This window comes from Colletotrichum karsti (genome assembly GCF_011947395.1).
Source record: "Colletotrichum karsti strain CkLH20 chromosome Unknown Scaffold28, whole genome shotgun sequence".
Classification (NCBI taxonomy): domain Eukaryota; kingdom Fungi; phylum Ascomycota; class Sordariomycetes; order Glomerellales; family Glomerellaceae; genus Colletotrichum; species Colletotrichum karsti.
In genome coordinates, this window is record NW_024065928.1 from 316,856 (window position 1) to 339,533 (window position 22,678).

The 22,678-nt window shown below is 55.1% G+C and overlaps 3 protein-coding genes across 3 annotated transcripts; 1 reads left to right on the forward strand and 2 right to left on the reverse strand.

Moving 5' to 3' along the window:
• Positions 1-10,850: 10,850 nt before the first annotated feature.
• On the forward strand, positions 10,851-13,208 carry CkaCkLH20_08434 (dual specificity phosphatase; the record flags this gene model as incomplete). The annotated part of the gene is made up of 1 exon (XM_038891149.1): positions 10,851-13,208. The coding sequence occupies one exon, from the start codon at positions 10,851-10,853 to the stop codon at positions 13,206-13,208; it is 2,358 nt and encodes a 785-aa protein (XP_038743523.1).
• Positions 13,209-15,181: 1,973 nt separating this feature from the next.
• CkaCkLH20_08435 (UAA transporter) lies at positions 15,182-16,573 on the reverse strand (the record flags this gene model as incomplete). Its single annotated transcript, XM_038891150.1, has 3 exons — positions 15,182-15,414; positions 15,489-16,282; positions 16,356-16,573. The coding sequence occupies 3 exons, from the start codon at positions 16,571-16,573 to the stop codon at positions 15,182-15,184; spliced, it is 1,245 nt and encodes a 414-aa protein (XP_038743524.1).
• Positions 16,574-18,016: 1,443 nt separating this feature from the next.
• On the reverse strand, positions 18,017-19,255 carry CkaCkLH20_08436 (kh domain rna-binding protein; the record flags this gene model as incomplete). Its single annotated transcript, XM_038891151.1, has 3 exons — positions 18,017-18,154; positions 18,208-18,791; positions 18,850-19,255. 3 exons carry the CDS (start codon positions 19,253-19,255, stop codon positions 18,017-18,019), a joined length of 1,128 nt encoding a protein of 375 aa, XP_038743525.1.
• Positions 19,256-22,678: the final 3,423 nt, after the last annotated feature.

Consider the following 22,678-nt stretch of genomic DNA (forward strand, 5'->3'; position numbering starts at 1 on the left):
CTGAAAGGCAACCCAGCCCCTTTCTTGACCCAACAGTACAGATGAACGGGGCCAACTGCGTGGTCCCATGCAACATGTACGACAGAGCTTCGTCACATCAAACCTCCGAAGGAAGAGGGAGTTGGTTAGGTTGGATTGGGGAGGGGACAGCCATCTTTTCGGGACTCCGAGAACCCGTTCGGATGATCGAAGGGGCACATATCAGACTCGCGGCGTCAGACGACAGATTCCCGCCTCCCAGGGGGGTCAGCTGCAAAGTATCAAAGTCATCGAGACATAGCCCGCTTGCTTCGATCAGGCGGCCCTCGTTCTCGATGATCCGCCGTCGCTGATACTGTGTCTTCCTAACTCCCCAGAAGCACAAAGGCAACAGAGACTCGTCGGCATCAACGGGAAGAAGAGACTAAGACACGAGACGAATAGGCAGCCCTACAAGATTCGAATGGGGTACTAGATTGCTCCTGCATGTCTTCGTCCAGGACGGATATACCGACAATGTCGAGAGTTAGAGAGTTAATCAGTCTAAGCCTCGTTGTTTAATGTCCTAGGCATCAACAATCTGACGACCATCTTTCTAGACTTCAGCTACGCCCCCGTGCAGGAACTTCGTAACCACAACCTCGTGACGAACATCAAGCTCAAATGCTGTCTATTTGCCAGTCACTCTACTAACTTTCGTCAGCCCGGTAACCCCTCCACAAGCACCATTCCAACGTCCTCACAGTAAACTCGCGGATTGCGTAATACGAGCACAGCGTAAAACTCTTCACATATATCACCACCTAACCACCCAGCCTCACTCTTTCCTATACGGCTCGTAAATACACAACTTTGCACGCCATCCCTCCCACGAGCACTCCAAACAACCTCTACCGCGTAAGCTCGCGGAATAATAACAAGCTTAACTACCTTCTTTACCCGATCTACGGATATTCCTTCGCTGAAAGATCCAGAAAAGCCAACCGGAACTCCAAACACCCCCTCCTCGACCCCGCGCGGCTCGTCGACACCCCTCGCTCCCTGCACCCCGATCCGCGAGAAAAGACGACATCGGAAACGCTCCCTTCAGACGACGCGCTTCTGGAGATGGGTCGAGGAGACGCGGTGTGCCGAAAACGGGCCGACGACTTCAAAATCGTCCAAGCCGGTTGGCTACGGCGTATCTTACGATGGGATTCAAGAGCTTTTGAGATCATGAGAGCAGCGTACTCAGCTTTCGCGAAGCAAGAATACCATCATATGAAAGGAACCCTCCTCTCCCACGGAGCTCCCACATACTCTTCCTACAATCTCGGCCTTCGACAAAACCAAACAAGCCCAGCACATCCGGCCCAACCCAAAAAGGCGGGGCCGCGATTCCCCCACGGCATCCCGGCGACAACGTACGGATCGGCGTCGGGGGTCGGGGGTTCAAACCAGCAAAGAAGCACAGCCCACCTACCGGCTCTTTGTCGCGCACATCACAAGCCTCGGGTCTGGATCTCGTTATCGTAGAGCAGACTCATTAAAGGCAAAGAAAGAGGAGAGAGACATTCTGAAGGGAACCACCGCCGCACGGCCGTTTGGCGCCGCGGGATTGCCCAACGCTACACCACGGCGGCGGGGTTTTAGGGAAACAGGAACGCCGCCTCCACCAAGGCGCCTTCTCGGTCATGAGTTTCCGCATTCGGTAGGCTGATCGCGGCGCCCTTGGACCGTTCCGGACTTGGTTCGTTGGACGAGGCTTCGGGACTTTCCATCGCTGCTGGTGTCTCGACTAGAGCCTCGAAGACCCCAAGCCGACATTTGAGGGCTTGAGGGGCTTGCCTAGACAGTGGGGGTTAGTATCTGAGATCTTCCGCGGTGGCACTCTGGCCGTTCAATAGGTCTCTGAGAAGAAGCCGGGACTTCCCCAAAGGACTGGGCCTTTCATGATCGTGAGCACTCGCACCCGCAGAGGATTTCCCCTGTAAGATGGGTGAATGATCTGTCGTGATCGGGTTACAGCTGCCAACCTAAATCCCGACAAAGTTTCGCAGCGCGGCAGAGTTGCCAACGCAGCGGGTTCTGGTGTGTGCGTGTTGACTACAACAGACTAAGGTTCGAGGTCTTCGGGCTTGCGGGACGTGTCGCGTCTCATCCACGCGAGGGAGGGCCGTCCTGAGGTCAGTGGAGATCTCAATTGGGACGAAAAAGCAGCCCGGCCCTGCGTGCTCGTCTGTCCGTCTGCTCTTTCGGTATCGTAATTCGTCACGAGATGCTTCCTTCTCGGCACAACTTGCAAATTCCAAGTGTGAATGTTGTTGTTGGTGAACTTGGCGCCCGTCCGGGGGTTTCTCATGTGTGAGTTAATCACCAGGGCGACGCCGTCGCGGAGCAGGTGGGCGAGCAGAATGCTGAAACGACATGTCGCCGGTTTCGTGTCCGTGCCTGGGCCCCAGGAAACCACCCAACCACCGCCAGGGGTTTTTCGCGGGACCCTGGGCTAGCTGGTTGGTGCTGGGGCTGTTGCGACTGTGCAAGGCGACCAGAGGTGCAGACGGGGTGGAAAAGTCGTGCCAGCATCGCCCGTTTGATCCGCAACTCTCAAGTTTGGCGAGAAGAGGCGAGTGAAGGGCTGTCGACGATGGGATGGCAGAACGGGCCACTAGTGTAAGCTGAGACGAGGGGAGGAGGGGGTCCGCCGAGGATCAGAAAAGATCGATATGTTTTCCCCGCCGCCGCATGTTGAATGAAGCTTGTGTGAAGGATAGCTGCATTGTTGGAGGCATCTTTCTTTCGAGATCGTTTGATGATCTGGTGCCGCGGAGGTAAAATCATTGCCTGTGCAGTTAACCTCCGACGCGGGACTGCGTTCGAAACTCGCGACCCCGGATTTCCCATTTCTCCCGTCAATTCCTAACGGCCGCTGCGGCGGGCGGCGGCAGAGGCACGGCAAGAGAGTTTTCTCGCTCTCATGGATCGACTCCGAGAGGGAAGTCGGGAGAGAGTGGGTTTCGCATCGAGCCGCAGACAGAGAGCAGACAAGCCGGGGTTGCCCAACCAGGGCTGGACTCTGGACCGGCCGCTTGTTACGTCCCCTACCGAATCCGGGTACTGGACCGTGTTGAGGCGCATGAAGCAATAGTGTGGCCTCTCAGGGCTGAGAAGACGCGTTGCTCGTGGTTGCGTGTACACGTTCTGCGTGGGTTTCGATGAGACGAGACGGGGACGGAGGGACGCAGAGACGGTCGACGGGACGGCATTACTGACTTTTGGCAGTCCTCTGCCATGCGACAACGGCATGGCATGGCATGGGAGGAAGGCCGCCAAAAAGCAAAATAGACGGCGTATGGCATGTCCAATGCAACCAATACGATGCAGCTTAATGCCTGCCTCGTCAGCCTTTGGCTGTTGCTAGCATCTCGCATTGTTCGGGCGACAGAGGGTAATTTGGGGGAAGCAGTATCGGGCAAGCTCTCCCTCTCTGTCCCAGACGGTCGTTCCCAAAACGGAAACGCGAAGGTGCAATATGAGGCTCGGCTGGGGAGCGGGGCCCCCTTAAGCAAATGAATACGGACTGCCTTTCAATGTGGGATCTCAGATTCTCGAGACATGGGGGTTTATCAGAGATGGCCTTCTGGTGGAAATTATTTTGGGTGCGGACACCGCGGCGCATGGTACATACGGCGGCTCAGGTCGACTCTTGAGGAGGGCCAGGGAGAGAGCAGGTTGACGGTGACGGCCGATTGCGTGCGTGGTGGAGATCGAGGGGCGATGCTGCGAAAGAAATTGATCGGGAGATCGGGCGGAGAGAATCCATCATGATGCTCGATATAGTCGGTGAGATGCTATTTTGCATGGCCGGTGGGAACATGTTCGCCTGATGGTCCAAGGTCCTCCGTTGCGCGTGGTCGAATGGGACGGACGGGCGCCCACGTCCAGTACGACGGAATTGGTCGAAAGGGGAGGGGGGCGCGGTCAACGCTTGACTTGAAGTGCCTTACTGATATTGCGGCAATGCGCGTCGTCAGGCACGGGCACGCGTTGCCCTCGTCGGTGAAATGACTGGTTTATTTCGGGATCCGGGAGAGCTAAGCCCTCGCTCGCGTGGGATGAGATGTCTGGCTGGAACGGTGTCGCAACGAGATGCCGGGTATTGATGATGTGCAGCTGTCACGGGCCGGTGGAGGGGATCAACTGCGTATGGCGTATTGCGAGATGACGTTGGAGGCATCTGGTGAGATTTTTGGATTGGGATTGTCGCGAGAATCGACAAAGTTGGCCCAAGTGACGTTCCTGAAGTCTAATTGATGAGGCTCATCAAACTGGAATGAGCCGCGAGCCCGTGACTGAGTCGTCATCCGCTCGACGGGCAGGCCACTCTTTGGCGTATCGCGGTACGAATATGGGGATCTTGAGAAGATGAGGGCGGGCAGCCTAAACACCCCCGGATTATCCGTACATGGGATCGAGAGGTGCGACAGCTTCGCGCAAGGGGTGTTGTTGGTCTTGCGTCGACAATCGACATTAGAGGGTTCTAGGACCCATTTGCTCTTTCAGGTGAAGATGGCCCGTTGGGATTGCAGTGTTTCTGGGGTGTACCTTCGTACGCAGGGCAGTCAGTAAAGAGAAAAAAATAAGAAAAAAAGAAAATTGACCAAACCAAAAGAGGTCACCTGCAGAGTGGTAATTTGCGGAATAGGCGCCCAAAATAGACGCGAGCACGAGGGATGCGTGATGGCAAAGTTGAGAAATGGGATGTTCCCTGTGCCGTATCCAGGTATGGTTGCTTGAGGAACAGACCGACATTTCGACATGCCGCTTTCCCTGTCTGTCGTGTTGCTTATTGATCAGTGATGCCTATGCTTACGAGATTTTCAGATGTGCGAATCTTTTAGCCAAACAGGTAGTCGTCAAACACTCGACTCGCTGATTCCTTCCGCTTCAGCTTTCGAGACTTCGGACCTCGGGCAGCCCAGTGGAAAGAGACCGAAAGTGCAAGAGCTGCCCAGGTCCCCCTGTCGCGGTGCTGCCAATCGAGGCGTGACTTGCCGCTGCCACATTTTCGGACTTTGGGTGGATACAGATTACAGAAGTAACTGTGGACCCCCCGAGACCCCCCGACCGTTCAGGGGGTCCCGTTGTTTCAGATTCGCCAAGATGTCGAGGAAAATAGCTTCAAATTTCTCCCAAGGAACGGCGGTCCCAATCTCGACGCTGCATGAGGGGGTATTCAGAGGTCAGAGAGGTGGGGGACCTCTGATTGTGTGCGAGCGAGTCTGGTTGCAACTTCAGCGACTATTGCCGCAGCCCAGCCACAGTTTCACAACACCGACCAATCAACAACACCAACGCCATCCTTCGATCTTTGTTGAGATGAGGGAACTCTCCAGTGCGGCTTGTCTCGAATCACGCCAACTCGCTGAGCGATCGACCTCTTTTTTCCCCCTCTGCCGCGTTCCTTCAGCGGACTGACATTTCCGTCTAGGGGCGCCTAAGCGAAGGACTCTCATTTGTCGCAGGTTGTTGGATTGCCCGCGACTTGTTGCTGCGCTAGAGTTTTACGGAGTTTTTGGATCTTCGATCGCGAAATTGCGATGAGCCTGCCAGGAGTCTGAGAATGTTTGGGGACTGGGGTCCCAGTTCGTTCCCTCGTTCGTTCGCCGCTTGCCGTACGCCGCATCCCGTAAAGATTTCTGAAGAAACAAAAACCGGGCAAAACCAAGCTTAGGCATTGAACTCTGCTTTTGGGCGTGGCTGGTGTTACAGCGAGAAGGAGGCTCTGCCGTCCCATGTGAGTTGTATCAGCATCCGAGCGTCCCTATCTTCTCCATGCGACGAGCTCCATCACCAGATCGTGATGATGTAGGCGATGACGATTCGTCTTCTCCCCCCGTACCCCTTGGGCTTTTGGGGATGGTGGAGGTAGTAATGGGCATGGAAAGGCTAGGCAGGGCAAAAGAGCATACATGGGACGAAACGTGGGCATCTCCCCAAAATGCTAAGATTGACGAACGGTGAGAATAAGTATGACGACCGTGTTCCTAATTTTGTAGAATAGATAATATCGACTGTTATGGCCGTTCGTACCCTCCCTCAGCTCAGACGAAGGTATCATCCATGAAGAAAAAAAAAAGATGCCACCAACAAAGACAACTGAACCCACGATTCCCGGCCCCTTGCCTCGGCATCTCCCATACGAGAAACTACAGGACCAGGGATGCAGCCGGCAAGATGAAGGTCGAGGTCGGGGAGGGATGACCGCTGGTTGTCAATTCCCACTTCTGCAATTAACGCCAAGCAACAGCAGCAGCAGCAGCAGCGATAGCTTCAGCCGTCGCTCACACTTCGACCTCAGTCTGCCTCGAGACATGCTGGCTGACCGTCTAGGAGTGTGGCTTCTGTCATGACTCTGTTCCCGGTCTGCCACGAGGTGCACGTCTTTTTTGTCTTTCAGCCGCGACGTCAAGTCAAACCTTGCGATATGCCAGAAATTTTATCGTGTTAAATTAAATCACCAACCATTCACTTCCTGGACACCGTGACATCGCGAACCCGACCACCGCGTGTCTCTCTCCTCTGCCGACAACCGTATCCCGGGTACCGCCTGGTGGACCATCTAAACAGCAGACTGTCGTGTGCCTCGAGTGGACGGGATCCCCCCTCCTCGGTCAGCCGCCGACAGATTGGAAAGCCCGTCCTGCGGCTATTACAGTGGCCTTACCATGTATCTGAAGACAAAAGACAGCCGCAGGTAGAGCGGACCACCGCGGTGCCCGCCTCCCACCTCCTTTTTTAGGGCAATTATCATCTGAAGGAGAGGAATAGCAATCTAGATCGGGCGCAGCTGCCATATTACCTTCTGCCAGATCGGGACGAGGCGATGCGTTTCCGACAAATTGAATAGGCGCGGGAACCCCATTCGTTCTCTTGTGTAAGGTGAGAACAGACGCGGCCGGCGGCGAGCCCGATCGAGTGGTTCGCGAATGGAGGCACCTCAAGCTCTACCTACCTACCTTATTCGGGCGCGGGAAAAAAAAAAGGTGGCCTCTGCTCATTGCCGCTGGGGCGCGCGCGAGACGCTCAGAGATTGAGGCTCCGGAGAACAAGAGTCAGGTCATGTTTTGTGATTTCTGGCGGCTAACACCGAGCGAGCCAGCCGCGGGAGGAGATGGGGCTGGGCTGGGCTGGGCTGGGCTGGGCTGGGCTGGGAACGGGGGGTAAGGTAGGAGGGGCTTGCGGTAAAACCTGTTCACGATGATTCAAACTGAAACCAATGTGGTGGTTGGCCACGTTGGGCAAGAATGCGCCGCCGCATCGCAAGGGCTGTCGGGAAGGAGCCGAAAACAATCGTGTTCTAGACTGGCTGGAGGGGGTGGTGGTGGAAGGGGGAATTTTTTGGCGTGATTCGCGGGCAGGCAGGAGTTGCGATATGTTTGATCGTGTGCATTTTGACGCCTCGCGAGAGGACACAGAGAGACAGAGAGGAGGTTCGGAACAGATTGATCGACATATCCATCCCTTCGACCAAGAAAAACAGGAGATCTCCGAGGGGGCACATGAGCACCCGGCCGAGAGATTTCGGACGTCCCGCGAAGGTCGCTGAAGAAAATATGGGCTTGGGTGGATTGGACGAGGCACGCTTTTCTTTCGTCAGAACCATGGTTCTCGTTAGTGTCCCATAGCTTATTCGTTCCCGATCCCTAGGAATGGTGTGTGTGAGTGAGTGAGAGAGAGAGCACTGAGCAGGCGCCAAACCAGCAAGTCGGTATCTGGGAACGCGGGTTTTTCTTGGTCACCGCCGCAAGGATGCCAGATGAAAAAAGCACAGGACAGTGAGAGGCTCTCGCGACAACAAGCACAGCTGCAAACCACACAACCGCACCCCCGAAAAGAGTCAGACTGCCAGAAACACTGGGGCTCAAGGGCGATCTGACTGACAACCGAGACGGCGCACCCAGAGGGGGGTGACGATCATTCGAGGGCTGGGAAGGGGCTGCCAGGGAAGGCGAGGGCAGGAGTCAAGGGGACGAAGAAGAGGAGCGTAAGAAAAAAAGTTGGAGATCGATCATCAGTCCACACAAAATACCTTAGTTCGTCGCGCTGACACTCGGTTAACGTGGGAAGAAACCTGTTACTGGTGGTGGTTGGACTGGGTTTGCGGTTCGGTTGTTGGAACTTGGACTTTGTGACAGGCCCTGCCTGCCAGATATTGGAATCAGCGTTTGTTATTGTTTGGAGATGTCCGAGGACGCAAGGCGAGGTAACAGTAGCAATAGCAATAGCAATAGCGAAATGATTGTTGTGACTCTGTTGTTGAGTCTGTGTTGCTGTGCTGTGTGCGGTCAGAGACACAGTAAACATGGGCACATGGCACCGGCATGAAAGTTTTGTTCTCTACGTAACAACTTGATTCTAAACATGGCGTTGTTTTTTTCTGTTGCTCAATGGCCGGAAATAAAGCACAAGTCCAGGAACAGCCGAGGGTCGAAAATAAAAGCCGAAACCGCAGTGGCCGTCCTGAGCGTGCAGTTTGACAGGGCGCCTTATTCAAATTTAGTCAGCTGCACGGAATAGCCGTCCGAAATAATGAAAGTCATTTGTATGAGCGCAACAACTGCGGGTAGACAGAGACAGAACAGACCACAGATGCATATCCGTACATACATACAGACAGACAGACAGAGTCACAGACCAGATGAAAAAAAGGCGAGAAGGCAAAAAATTAAAATTGCTACGCTGCAGCAGCAAATTGGAGCGCCCGGGACGCCCATTGGCCGAATATTGGCGCCGACGGCTGGGCTGCGCAGCTCTAGGACCTCACTGTCCACTGTCCGCTGTCCCGTCTGGACGCATGCGCCGGGGGGGCTACACAGACCAGGGGCTATTAATAGCCCCTGGTCATGTTTCGCAAAACACCCTCCAGTCACGATGAAGCCTGTGGCGGCCACCCGTGCCCCACCTTCCCTGCCTGTGCCTGCACCTGAGGTGTGCCTCTGCCTCCAGTCCACAAAGCCTCTTCTCACGAGGAAAGTTGACCGTGACTCCACTTCCAGTGTGCCTTCCCTTCTCTTCTTCTGCCTCTGATGAGCATCAGGAAACCTTGGGAAGTCAGCAATTCGACACCTCCTCTTTCAGCGGCGTTCCTGCTTACCATTTCCCCTCAATTCGCCTCAACGGAATCTGTCTGTTACCTCACCAGTTGGACGGCCCTGCATCGTGTTAAATGAACCATAACCAGGTCCCTCCACGTAATGACTTCATCTCGTCCTGATGCCATGGCTCTAACCACTCGGAACAATCAATCCAAGGACGGCAGACAAGTGATGGCGGCGGCTTAGTGCACCACATCTAAAGACGAGGGCCGTACTAACACTCGATCCGACCTCTAGCGCTCTGTGCCTGTGTGTTCTGTGATTTTAGTGTGGGAGTGTTTAGATTCTACCTCAGTGTTCTTCCAAGTGGACACTCTCATTTGCAGTTGTCCAGTTCTTCCGTAGAGCATTCACTCCGCGTCTTCAACGAGGAAGCAAGAAGAGAAGGAGAGCGCTCTCACAGCAACGAATCCGAAAAATGGAGACATCGTAAGAAAAATACGTATCCCCAGACTCTGCTGCCGCTTTTCCCCTTTGGGACCACCTCAGTCAAGGAAGCATCGATACGTACCTGTACGTGTACCCACTTGTTGCGGTAGCCACTAGCAGCCCAGAAAAAGACCCCTGTGCCCCGGTCACCTCAGCCAGCAACTAACCCTGGTGTTCTGGTGCCCTGGAGCCCTGGGGACCCTCCCACCACCCGGTGCTGGTGCTGTGTGCTGTGTGCTGTGTGCAGTGACTTCCATTGACCAGCATCTCCAGGCCAGACCCAGCCCAGTCAGTTGCCCTCGTCGACGAGCCATTCTCTCCAGTCGCCTGCGCCTGCGCCTGCGTCTCGTCTCTCCCAAACCAATCCAATTCCTTCACACCCCCCAGTCCAAGGCCCAGTCCCAGTCCCAGTCCCAGTCCCAATCCCAGTGCACCTGTCTCCCCGTCCCCTTCTCTACCTCACGCCTGCCTCCTACCACTCTGGAACCCTTCCATTCAACCCTCAACTACCTTCTTCCACCCGCCTCCCCTCCTCCCCAATCCCATTTCTCGTCTTCTTACCTGCTCTCCCAATTCTGCCTCCGGCGCTTCACGCATCTTGCTACCGACCAAACCTTTTCCCTTTCAAACCCGCCTTGCCAATGTTTCCGTTCTGACGGTGCCACACATTTTTCTTCTACAGCATGTGCTAACCCCAAGCCGCCGTTTTCGTCGTGTCCAGTAGCCATTGTTTTCTCTCTCCCACCCATTCTTCCAACAACCACAAACTTTACCTTCACCTTCCTACTACTACTCTTCTATCACTTCATCCTACCATTTCGGCTTCACACGACGACTTCTCTCTCCGCCAACCCGTTTGCTCAACGCCCTCGCCCTCGCCCCGCCGCATACGAATAATCGCCCCCGCTCGTCGACCCGTACCTGTCGCAAAGCCTGGTCACCTGTACTGCTGCGGCACTACCCCGAGTACGAGGAGGAGGAGAGAATAGAAACACTTCGGTCCTTCCGAGACTGGGCCACCACAACCACAATCACCACATAACCATAACCAACCCGCGGAGGAAGAACCAGTGAAGGGATTCAGCAGTGCTGTCCTCCGATCTAGCGTCGCCCACGATTTGACCAAACCCGCGATTACGCTCTTTCCACCAAACAAACGCAACCATTTCTTTACTCATTTCGCCCACGGTGCCACTCTCGGCCCTCTCAGTCTCGTCCGCCGAGACTGCCGTCACCACGTTTTCGCGCAAGAGGAGAGAAAGAGAGAAGGGATTCGGGCAACCCATTCCCAAGGTGCACAAAACCATGCCGTCGGCAGCGGCAAGAAGGGTCTACGAGGATCAAATCCCCTCCTTCATGTCAGTCTTCGACCTCGACGCCGAGACAATCGCAGCCCAGGAAACCGAAACCCTCGTCGACCCTAAATTGATCGAGATGGAGGCCACTGGAAAGCCGCTGGCCAACCCGGTCCAGCACATCCGCCCGACAATACCCTCGGATCTTACGCACAAGCACCACGACAGTACTTCTACCCAGGCTTCCGAGTCTGCAGAGTCATCACCCACGACAACTCTGTCAACAAGTGATTCCTCCCCTCTGTCGGACCCGTCGCCTTCCTCGTCCCCGGACTCGCCCGTTAACCTGATTCCTCTGTCCTCCTTTCCGGCGACTTCCTTCGGCGCGCTTCCGCCCATGTCTTCCTTGAACACCCTGACGGTTTCTGAGAACTCGAGCTTCCGCCGACCGATGACATCTCCTTCACCGCGCCGACCAAAGAACATGAAGGGACTCTCCATCCAGCCACCTTTCATGGGCAACACAGCCACGACGCTCGTGTCTGAACCCGCATCCCCCTCATTCATCAAGCCCACCATCCCCGGAATGAAGCGCAAGCCTAGTCAGCTGAGCCTCAAGACGAAGACGTCGGATCTTGTCATGCGGAATACGCTAGAGGTTCCCGGCACACCTGGAATGGCACCGATCATGCAGAGACGCGCCCTTAAGCACTCGACTTCTTCTCCGCACATGCTGCCTTCCTTGAAGTCGGCGACTTTCGGCCCACCGGGTGGCATGACATTCCCCAAGGTCTTGGAGCGTAATGAGTCGGGCTTGTCGGAGTTCCTGAGGCCAACAAAGACCGGCGTTGGCTCTTCTTTCGACACCACGATTGTCGAAGAGGACTCACCCATCAAGACGCAGCTCGCCAGTCGCGCTGCTCTCGATTTCGAGCCATACCACGAGAACGAGAACAACGAAGACCAAAAGACTCCCGGATATCCCGATGGCCCCATCGCCATTTATGAAGACAACGTCTACCTCTACCTGGAGCCAACTGCGGACGAGGCCTCCAAGTTCGACACGGTCATCAACGTTGCGAGGGAAGTCAGAAACCCATTTTCCGTGCTGCCCAAGGGCGACGTGGAAATGACCGACTCTCCCGCTGTGCTGAGCCCGATCCCCGACTCTGCCGTATCGAATGCTAGTTTCTCAACGGCATTTGAGTTTGCCGCTGACGGCAAGGTCGAGACCCCGACGACGCCCAAGGCGATGTCTTTCTCCATCAGCCGCCCCGAGTACATCCACATGCCTTGGGACCACAACACAGATATCGCGCAGGACCTTATGCACCTGTGCGAAACAATTGAGGCCAGGACCAAGGAGGGAAAGAAGGTACTTGTTCACTGCCAACAGGGTGCAAGCCGATCCGCCAGTCTCATCATCGCCTACGGTCTTTACCAAAACCCCGAATTGAGCGTCAACGATGCATACTACGCTGCGCAGGGCAAGAGCAGATGGATCAGCCCCAACATGAAGCTCATGTACTGTCTGCAGGACTTCCAGAAGCAAGTGTCCAAGAAGAAGGCTCCCCCAGGATCCGCATTCCGACCTCGAACTGGTCGCAGCCCCACGAAGCACCGCTTGACACTGTCTGCGGATGCTGCGATCGACACTGCGCCGAAAGAGCCCATGACGGCCCCTTTGCCTGGAGAGAATGAAGGTAGCTCTGGTCATTTGAGCCCGAAGAAAGGAAGCCCCACACGCGCACGAGGTCACTCAACGCCGGGCAGTCAACCAATCTCACCTGGTCCTTCATCGGCACCATCGAGCTTTTCGTGCTCAGAAAGCGAGAGCAACAACAACTCCGCCAAGTTCGGCAAATTTGACGTCGATCGGTTACTCCCGCAGCTCAAGCCGACACCATCCGACACTGGCTTTGCACTATCCTCGTCATTTTTCTCCAAACCTCCGCCTTCGCCTGGCCCGCCTCCATCACCTGGCTTTGGTTCTCACAGATTTGGCCCAACGGGAGGCTTCGGCTTCTCCAGTCTGAATCTCGGCCCTTCACACGAGCACGAACCGGAGGAACCATCTCACAAGGAAAGACACGTTGCGGTTGCGTTACCCGAAGACGCGGCTCTCATGTCACCAAGAGCTGAGACGATGACGAACAATCCGCTGCACGACTCCTACAACGAGTTCACTGGCATGCGATTTGTCGAAGTGCCGCCGACTCCAAGCGAGGGTCTGTTCTCGCCCAGAGAAACAATGTTCCCTAGGGATCCTTTCTTCCCCTTCGGACGCCCCACCCAAGTTGCCGACCCGCGCAGTCCGCCTACAAAAGGTGAAACGCCAATTGTGAGGTCTATTGACGAGCTGCTATGACCGCGGGCAGGACGGGACACACCGCCACTAGCGACTAGCACCAAGCCCCCGGGACCGGACTAACTCGGCGACACTCGGCCGGACTAGGGCTGCTTGTTGCTATTTCTGCGACGCCGACTAGTCGCGCAATATAGTCGCGGGTGCAGATGGCGACCCCTTACTATCTTACGAGATTCGCGGAAAAATTGCACGCGACCAACACTCGAAACATGCGCACGCCAAGTGAGCACGGTCTTTCGAACAACAGCATTTACAGGCGTTGTGTCGTTCTGAAAACAAGGACATTGGTGGCGGCCGTTGAGCATCGAGCTCACGAGCAACGCCGGCATCACCTTGTCGAAAACCGAGAAAGCTGCAGAAGCACAGCGATCATTTACCCGGCATTTCATTTGTCTTTTCGAGCCTTCCTTTCAGAGCGCAGCAGGTGGCGAAATGGCGGTTGGTCTCGTCACGAAGCACTAAAAAACGTACTCTACAACCATAAACCGAAATGTGTAATCTAGAATCGAATCCCCCGGGCGCGATATTGGAACGAAAACATGGGACGAGAAATCCTCTCCCACTTGGAAACGGAAAGGGTTCAAGGAACGGGGTTCGGCCTTCATTCATCAATTTCTTTTTTGTTCTCGCAGTCGCTTTCAAACAACACGCTTCGTTTTGGGAGTTGGGGAGGGTACACAGGTATCTCATGAAGGCCACGTTTTCATTATCCCCACGGGGAAACTGGCTTGCTTGGAGAGGAAAACGGTCACTCGAGGGAGATTCCCGACATCGTTTCTAGTTTTGTCTGGTCCCATTCAGGTTTTCTTTCGTCTTTTTTTTTTTGTCTTTTCCGCACGCGGGCGCGTCTACGGACGAAGGGCCCCCCATCATACGCATTTGGAGTCTAGGGGCGAAGGGATGGGATGAAAGTTATACCATGACTGCATGGCTTGGGGTGGAAGGGGAAGAGGTAGATGACTTTGAGAAATGAGAATCCACACTCTGTGTGCAAAAAGCTGTGTCTTGTCCGTTGCTGTGATTGAGTGATGCCATGTGGTGAACAGCCTTTAGATATCTTGGACTATGAGACACTGCTAACCTCCTCATCTCAAAAGTAAAATGTCCTTCACCTCTAGACGAGGCGATCAGCAGTCCACGATGTTCCGCTCTGCTCATATTTACAGCAAATTCTTGCATGAGCCTTTAACCACCCATGATCATGATCTAAATCCTCTCCATCTCGTCTCGAGAGTCTAATGTTTGTCCATCTCCAGGCGAGACGACCACCGCAAGCCCACGGTACTCCGCCCCGTCCCCTTCACGATTACGACCGGTCTTGCATGAATAGGCATAAGTCTAGGCACTCATCGCAATGATCACATAACTCCATGTAGGTCCGGTCTGAGGAAGTCCCAACGTGGTTCACTTCACTTCCAGAGAAGACCACCAGCAAGAAGCTCACGACGTTCCGTCACGTTCACACGGTTGCGAGTAAGCGGTATGATGATTGAATTTGACGTCCGACATGCGGACTGCCCTCTCTGCGTGTGTTCTATGGAAGAAAAGCCGTCCCAACGCCATGATAAAGAAGACCCTGTTGTGGTCTTGTAATGTATATATATGCCGGAGAACGGCGTCTGGATATCTCGGTAAAGGTTTGGTGTAAACAATAGAAGACCAATAAAACAGAAAGAAAGGAAGTAAAACATTGCGGCTACGCGTGTCAATGTTTCAACACAGCTGAAGACGACGATGTTTGAGACCAAAATTACACTCTCCTGTACCCACTCACTCACTCCTCATCTCTTCCGCCCTGGCTCAACAGCTTCTTCTCAGAGCTCTGGACACCTGCTCTCTCCCCTTCTTCGAACTCAGCATGATAATAATATGAGAAAGAGAGTCTTTACGGCATCACAAGACGTTCCAACACGTGGGGGGGTTCCAAAAAGCGGAGAGAACAAAGTAAGTCCCGCGAGAACGCATGCTCGCGACTACTGCGTCTTCCCAGCAGCAGCGGCGCGCTTGGCGGCCTCCTTGGCCTTCTTCTCCTCGGTCGCGATCTTGGCCTCGGCGCCGATGGCACCGAAGACGAGGGACACCCCGAGCCACTGCATGTTGGAGAGGCTGTGGCCGAAGGCGAAGACGGAGAGGGCCATCGTGACCATCTTGCGGGTGACGGTGACGGTGACGAGGAGGACGGAGGAGAAGGTCGAGAGGGTGTAGACTGTGATTTGGCAAAGGGGGTTAGCAAAGGCCAGCAAAATGGAGAGCCTGGGAAAGCGGGAAAGGAGAACTCACAGATGAATACCTGCCCGACGGCGCCGCAGGCAGAGAAGCCCAGCACATCCCACCACACGGCGGGATACCTCGCCATGAAGCCCAGCGCGGCCTTGAGCTCCCCGGCGTTGCCCGCGACGTCCATGCCCAGGTACTCACCGAGGCCGGTGTGCACCAGCCAGGGGCTGAGGACGAGGTAGCCCAGGGTGACGGCGGTGCTCATGAGGTTGTTGGCGCACATCATCTGAGGGCCCGTGTAGCCCTTGAAGGTGGCGAAAATGTGGTCCTGGGTGGTGTTGGTGAGGCCGTCGAAGAGCAGGTTGATGGACAGGAGGAGCATGCCCCAGGGGACGTTGGCGTCCGGGTTGACGACGGACTTCTTCTTCTTGCTGCCGGAGTGCAGGGTGAAGACGGCGACGCCGGCCGTGACGCCCGCGACGACGAGGTACTTGTAGAGCGGGTAGCGCTTTCCGAAGAGGGTGGTGTGCAGCAGCATGACGGGGACGAGCTTGCAGGACTTGGCGAGGAGGAAGGTGATGTAGTCGATGTGGCTCAGGCTGGCGTAGCCAAAGGGGGAGGCGAGGGAGGAGGTGACGGCGACGAGGGCGAGGGGCCAGAAGATCTTGCGGGAGGGGAAGACGGGCGGCAGGGAAGGCTTGTTGCGAGAGCTGTAGGCGAGGTAGAGGAGGCCCGTTGTCGCGGCGAAGAGGGACTGGATCGTGTTGAGGAAAACGGGATACTTGAAGACCTCGGGCTTGGAGGCGGGGCCGTACGGTGTCGTCGTGAGCTTCTCCTGGAGGTATGCCCATGTCAAGCTGTGAGCGCGGCTGGTCAGTCATACGAGTCGTCCTCACTTTGTCTCAAGTCCAAGGAAGGGTCTTGACGTACAACGAGGCGTAGATACCGCCCACGGCGATAAGAATCTGCAATGCGCCGGCTTCCTTGGTCTCGACGGGAGCAGCGGCGGCGGGCACGACGACCGAGTCGGCGGCCTTGCCGTTGGGTGCCGCGGCGCCGTTGCTGGGTGTGCGCGCGAGGTCATTTTTGGAGAAGTACTCGGAGGACGTCTGCCGCCTGACGGGCGTGGCCTGTTTCGAGCGCGCCATTGCGAAATACTGCTGCGTCGGAAAACTTGTCGAGCGCGCGCGCGCAGATCGAACCTCGGTCGCAAAGGCAGGTAGGGACAGGAGGGCGAATAGAGCGCGATGAACACACGCGGAAGCGAAGGTGATGAAAGGCAGGGTAAAACAGGTCTCGGTCGAAGTCTAGCGCGTAGTAAGAAAGAACGTCGGGAAATCCAAAAGAAAAGGAGAGCGGATGCAGAATGTCGTCGTCGATGAGCCTAGACTGATGACAGGTTGGCTTCATCCCAAAATTAAAAATAAGGTGGAGAGCTTACCTCGCGTTGCGTTTACCCGTTGGACCCCCCTGAACTCACCCCTTCCATCCAAGCCTCTTCAGGGTCCCCTCCACTGTCTGCTTGCGAACCGCCCCTAACCTTATCAGGAATCAGCCCAGCCCGGTGCCTCTTCTCCGGATCGACATCGACAACAGGTACCCAAAACCCCGCACACCATTGGCCAATCAAGAGAAGAGCGCATCTTGATCCTGGACCTGCCATGCCTTCGACAAACGGGACCGCAAAGTCTTGTCTGGTCAATTGCTGTCCAGTGGCAATTGTCGGCAAGAGGCGGGACCTGTCGCTGTGATACGGAGTGACTGTAGGAAGTGAGCTACTGTAGAAACAAACTACAAGCAAAGAGAGACATTTCAACATCTTCAACATCCACATTCGGACCATCATCATATGCATCAGAAAACTAGTGTTTTTTGAGCGGCCTTGCTCAAGGGGTATTTTTTTGCCTGCCTTTCTATGGGTGGTATCACTATCTAGAATCCTCCCGGTGTCGGAAATAAAGCCAATACCAGAAGCGTCCAAGAGTCCTCCCATAGCCCAAGACCAGCAATACATTGGCCACTGATGTGTTCGGTCCAGTCGTCGGGTGTGAATCGGAGAAAAAGATAGAGGGGTTGGTGTGCATTGATGTGATGTCGATGGCCGATAATCATTATTAATGTTCTGTCGAAGCCATGGCTTCTAAGAGGTATCCCGGATCGTGAATCATGAATAGCAACCGTCTTGAGACGTCAAGACGATAGCCACCTGCCATATGTTCGTTAAGGTTCATACAAACATCCTGATCCGCAGACCCGAGGATGTCTTTTTGCCTGCCCAAACGTTGACCGGAAAACCCTTCCTCCAAAATGAGCAAATGTGTCGCACAGACGACTGCAACTTTGAAAAACTGATACCTGGGGCCGCAACCTGCCGGTACCCTCGTAGTGCTTCTCTCATGCCAGGGCTATTCGCCGGCCCAAAAAAAGAAAAATTGTTCGGGAAGTGGAGCAAAAAAAAACGAATTTTTCGAGTCCCTGACCAAAAGACAGCCGTTGGAAGAACTGTCCCAGAGCCTTGCGGCTGATGTCTGCAAGTCCATTGTAGGAACGGAGATGACGAACTGAAAAAGAATTGGGAATGGCTATCTCCTTTACTCGGAAGGAGGGGCCTGAGAGCGTCTCATCTTCTCCGCCTCGAGGTTCTCGTACAGGAGGAAGAGAGCAGACTCGTTGGCCTTGGCCGTGCCCATGATGGTGAACATCCGCTCACCGGTCTCATCGTGGGGCGCCTAGCAGTGATCCGTTAGTACAATTCCAACAATTGATACAAAAGGTTTCTTACCTTGGCGATAGAGATACGGGCACCAGAAGTCTTGCGAATCTCGCTGATCTTGCTTCCAGCTCGGCCAATGATGCAGCCAACCATGTCGGCAGGGATGGAAATGTTCTGGGTCTGAATTTCCTCTCCATTCTCGTCATGAGTGGGGGGGCCACGGGAAGCAGCGTCGGAGTCGGAGCGGCGGCCGTAGGGGCGGGTAGCACCGTTGCTGAAGTCAGCGCCGTTGCCGGTTCTCATGACACGAGGGCTGGTGTATTCAGAGGAGCGACCACCGCCGGAGGAGGAGTAGCTACCACTTCCACCCGCAGTAGTGGTGGTGCCAGGCTGAGTTCGGACGACGGGGTTGTAGAGAACAGTGCCGGTACCACGCTGCCAGTCGTCGACGAGACACTTGCAAATCTCCCAAACGGCAGCCTTGATACCCTCGGGAGTGCCTTGGACCTCGACGATCCGCTCAGTGGACTGAGGAAGCATTTCTTTCTGAGCAACCATGCGGACACCAGATACATCCTGGATGTGCTTGATCTTCAGGCCCTGACGGCCAATGATGGTGCCCATCTGGTTGTGGGAAATGAGCAGCTTGATGGCTGAAACGAGGTATTAGCATTAGTTTTTGAAAGAAAAGATAGGAAACAAAAGACTTACGGTGAGTACCGTTGTTCTGGACAACACCTCCCATGCCCATAGCGGGGGCGCCCTCCAGAAGAGCTTGGGCCACGATAGCATACGCCTTGGAGATAGCCTGGATTTCTCCGGTGATGGTAAGGACCCGGTCGTGAACACCCTGGACCACCTTAGAGACACCGGCCTTGACGCCAGTCTCGTCTCGGAGATCAGCGACGTTCTTGCCCGCCTTGCCAATGATGACACCAGCCTCCTTGGAAGAGACAATGGCACGGAGGGTAAGCTGAGCAACGGCGTACTCCTCTTCAGTACGGGGAGCAGGCTCGCCATCAGGGCCGAGTCTAGGCTCTCCGTCGTCAACCTTCAGCTGCTCCATTGAGCCAGCAAGATCATTGCCGTTGGCAGGAATGTCGTGGACTGCGGACATGTTGACTGAGTTGCGGTTCGAGAATCGGGAGTGAGGTAGAGGTTGGGAGGATAGCTTAGCGACGGTCGCGTAGCTATTAGAGAGGACTAAAACCAGGTGTTAGTTAATTTCATCTTTCAAATGACGCGTTGGTAAGGAGTAAAGAGGGTCAGTTGGCAATCCGCGCTTGTGAAAATGTGAAAATGTGAAATTCGTAGAAGTTTGGGGTCCAACCATTTCTGGGAAGGAACGAGGGACATAGCAGAAAAAGACCATGCATACGGGAAAGTCTCTCAAGCAGAGACAGTGACCTGTGCAAGGTCGCCAAAGATGTACGGGGTGAGGTTCTGACAGAAGACCCAAAACAACTGCCGGGCAAAAGTGGTGGTGGTGGTGGTGGTAATGGTGATGGGAGGCGGGGTGGTTTTGTGCGGTGCTAAGTAATTACCTGGGTATTTTTTTTCCTGCGCTTGAGCAATCAGGAAGGAAGTCGCGGGTCGGACTTGCGTCAACCAAGCAGACGGGATCGGTACTGGTTTGGGTCAAGGTAAAAATTGACTTGCAACCGATTTTCGATCAACACTTGGCGAATGAAGTGCCTGTGCTTGAGGAATCAGTCCGTCAGGATCGAAGGTTGAAGTCGGGAGGCGGGAGGCGATGCGACAGATGCGCTTGGTGGGCGGTAGTGGGTAGTGAGGTGGGAGGTGGAGCGAAAAGAGGTCGGGATTTGGAGGGGTGAGGTGTAGATGGGAGAGAGTAGAGTAGAAGAGTGGGATGGAGAGAGGAGGTCGAAGGGTGCGAGTGTGGAGGGGAAGAGACAAGTTGTAGTCGGAGGAGAGGGTGTTTGTTGGAAGAGTTTGGGTGAGGTGAAGAGGTGAAGAAGAGAGTTGGGGGCCGGGGAGAAATGAGGTTGGTCGTGGAGAGTGAGGTGAAGGACGAAAAGAAGTGCGGGCAGAGACTTGGGGGGGGAGAAAAAGTCGGTAGGTATTTGCAAGAGCGCAGTGAGGAGTGAGGGAAAGTGCGACAGAGTTGTTTTTTTCTGGCGGTAGAAGTGTGCGAGGAAGGTACTTACCAGTTGGTGTGTTCAAGTACAAGAAGTCTTGTACTCTTTTTTAGTGTCCAAAGCTTGGTGGTTGATAGCTCTGTGGGCGGCAAGTTGGTTGCGCTGGGTTGAATTGGGGGAGCTTCTTGCTGGAGCTGGGTCGACTGCAGGGCTTGATATGGACGAGGAGACGGGGCAGGTACGTGATTCAGCGGCAGGATGCGCCTCAAGACTCCAACGGCGGCTACTAGCGGACCCACCCTGCAACAAGAGGTCACGTGTATCTCCAACGCGAAGTTTGGAGTGAATATACTTGGAAGGACGCTAGGGCCATCATCACCGCAAGTATCCTGCCCCTCCTGCACATGCTTCCCGAGCTGTACCCGGCGCGTACCTCGTCTTGGACCCCTCCACGCGACATGGAGCTCACCCAGCGTCTGGGCTCTTTCCCTCCGGGACTCTTGATGCTGCTTCCTTCCATTCATCGTCAGTAGGTATTATGAGGTACTTCGCTCGCAGCAGGACCGGACCCTCAAGTGCGACTGCGACTCCCATTTACTCTCTCAGATTTCGCAAACTACCAGACGAGACGAGACACCAAAAGCTGCGCACAAGCGGTCTCAAACCGCATCCACCTCATTTCCAGTTTGCGATGCTCGTACAATCGCCAAACACTCAATCACTGGCGACAATCAGCGACAGCACCCTCTTTACGAAGCCATCTACCAACCATCTCCGTGATAGCCGTCCCCGAAGCATAGTGTCTTCCTCCGGTCCTCTCTACTCTCTCACACCACTTACACCTCGTCCAGGGCGGGGTGCAAACTTTGGAGAAGGTCCCTAGGCGGCCTCTTGGGGTACTGGAGCTCTTCGGACTGATCCCCGCCAGGGCAAACGACAGGGAAGAAGCATTCCAGACCGTCTCGAATCGACCTCCATTTCAAGGTTGAATCTCTCAACATAATGCGCATTGCTACTTTCTCCCGGCATCTGTCGTCCCTGACCCGGCCTCGTCGGAATAACATACGGCAACCATTACGATGGACCAATGGAACTAGTGTCGACCGCCAGACTTGCGACACGCGACGAGAAGGTCTGGCGCCATGTCTGACGCCGTATCTATCAATGACAGATGTCTCCTCAGGGCACAGGCGCACCAAGTAGGGCTGCGGGCGACCTTGGAGCCCATCGAGCGTCCCAAGCTCCAGTGGCTGCCCGGCTCCTTCCCACCTCCAGTCCAGGGTGCAGGACGCTCTGGTCAGGAAGGGCTCTTCGCTGTTGCTTTTGCTCCGCTCTCATCGTGGCGACCCTGCAATGTCGTCGTCGTCGATATGTACGAATCGCGCGGGTGCGGCGTGCCTGTGTCCATTTGATTGCTTGGCTCCCGCCAAAGATTTTCCCTTATTAATCCGCCGACCGGCCGGGTCACCGTTGGCGAAACGGTCCCGATAGATCCAGCCTCTCTACCCCTCTCCGGATTTGATATCAGAAATCCCTTGTCCGTGTGTACCGCGACCGCTCAACCCGTACACACATCCCAGCAGCTAGCAGTATATCTGGCATCTTCAGTGCGGCGGTCTTCTTGGCTTCTGCCAGAAAAGATGGATCAGCATGCTGTGTAACTCGATGCTGCAGTTCAACAAACCCCGGACTACGCGGATCTGACTGCCCCATCGCACAAGAGCGACCTCATTGAGGAGGACCGCGTTTTAGACCGTCACCGCGATGCCGCAGCCAGCGCCCTGCTATTCCGGCCATCCGTCGTCTTTAGTTCCCTGGAGTTCTCTGCCTCTGGGTTCTGCTTGGATTCAACCCAATTGGACACCACACCAACGACGCGGCCTTTACCAGAATCCGGATTGGTCGGTCAAAGAACGCCGCAAGAGGGGTCGACTCGTGCCGTCAACGATTCCACGGGGAAATAATCCGTCGAGCAACCCTCTCGTAGCTCTGTTGCAGTAGTGGCTTCGCTAATGCGCTGCGCGCGCGCTAATTCATTTGCAAGAAAAGGCCTGCGGAAAAGGCCTGCGGGCCGTTTGGTACTTGCAGCTAATCACCTCCATTTCTTGGCCGCACTCTCTGAATCCTTCGTCATGTGATGGGTTCCAATGTTCTGGCGCATTGCAAGTTGTCTCTGCCGCGACCGGGATACCCTGATGTCCGATAGACGACACGAGCGGGAGATGCGCATAACGTCAATCAAGGTTATCAAGCGACTAACGACACATAAACCGGGCTGGTCAATGGCAGTCGAGACTGACTAGGGGCCACATGGAAAGAGCAGCATACTTTTCCCCGTGTTGAGTAAGTCGTCGATGTACGGTTTTCGACAAACATGTTTTGTCAGAAAGTTGAAAGATAAGAGGGAGTGGTATTCTATGGTCTGTTGTGATTTAAACTAG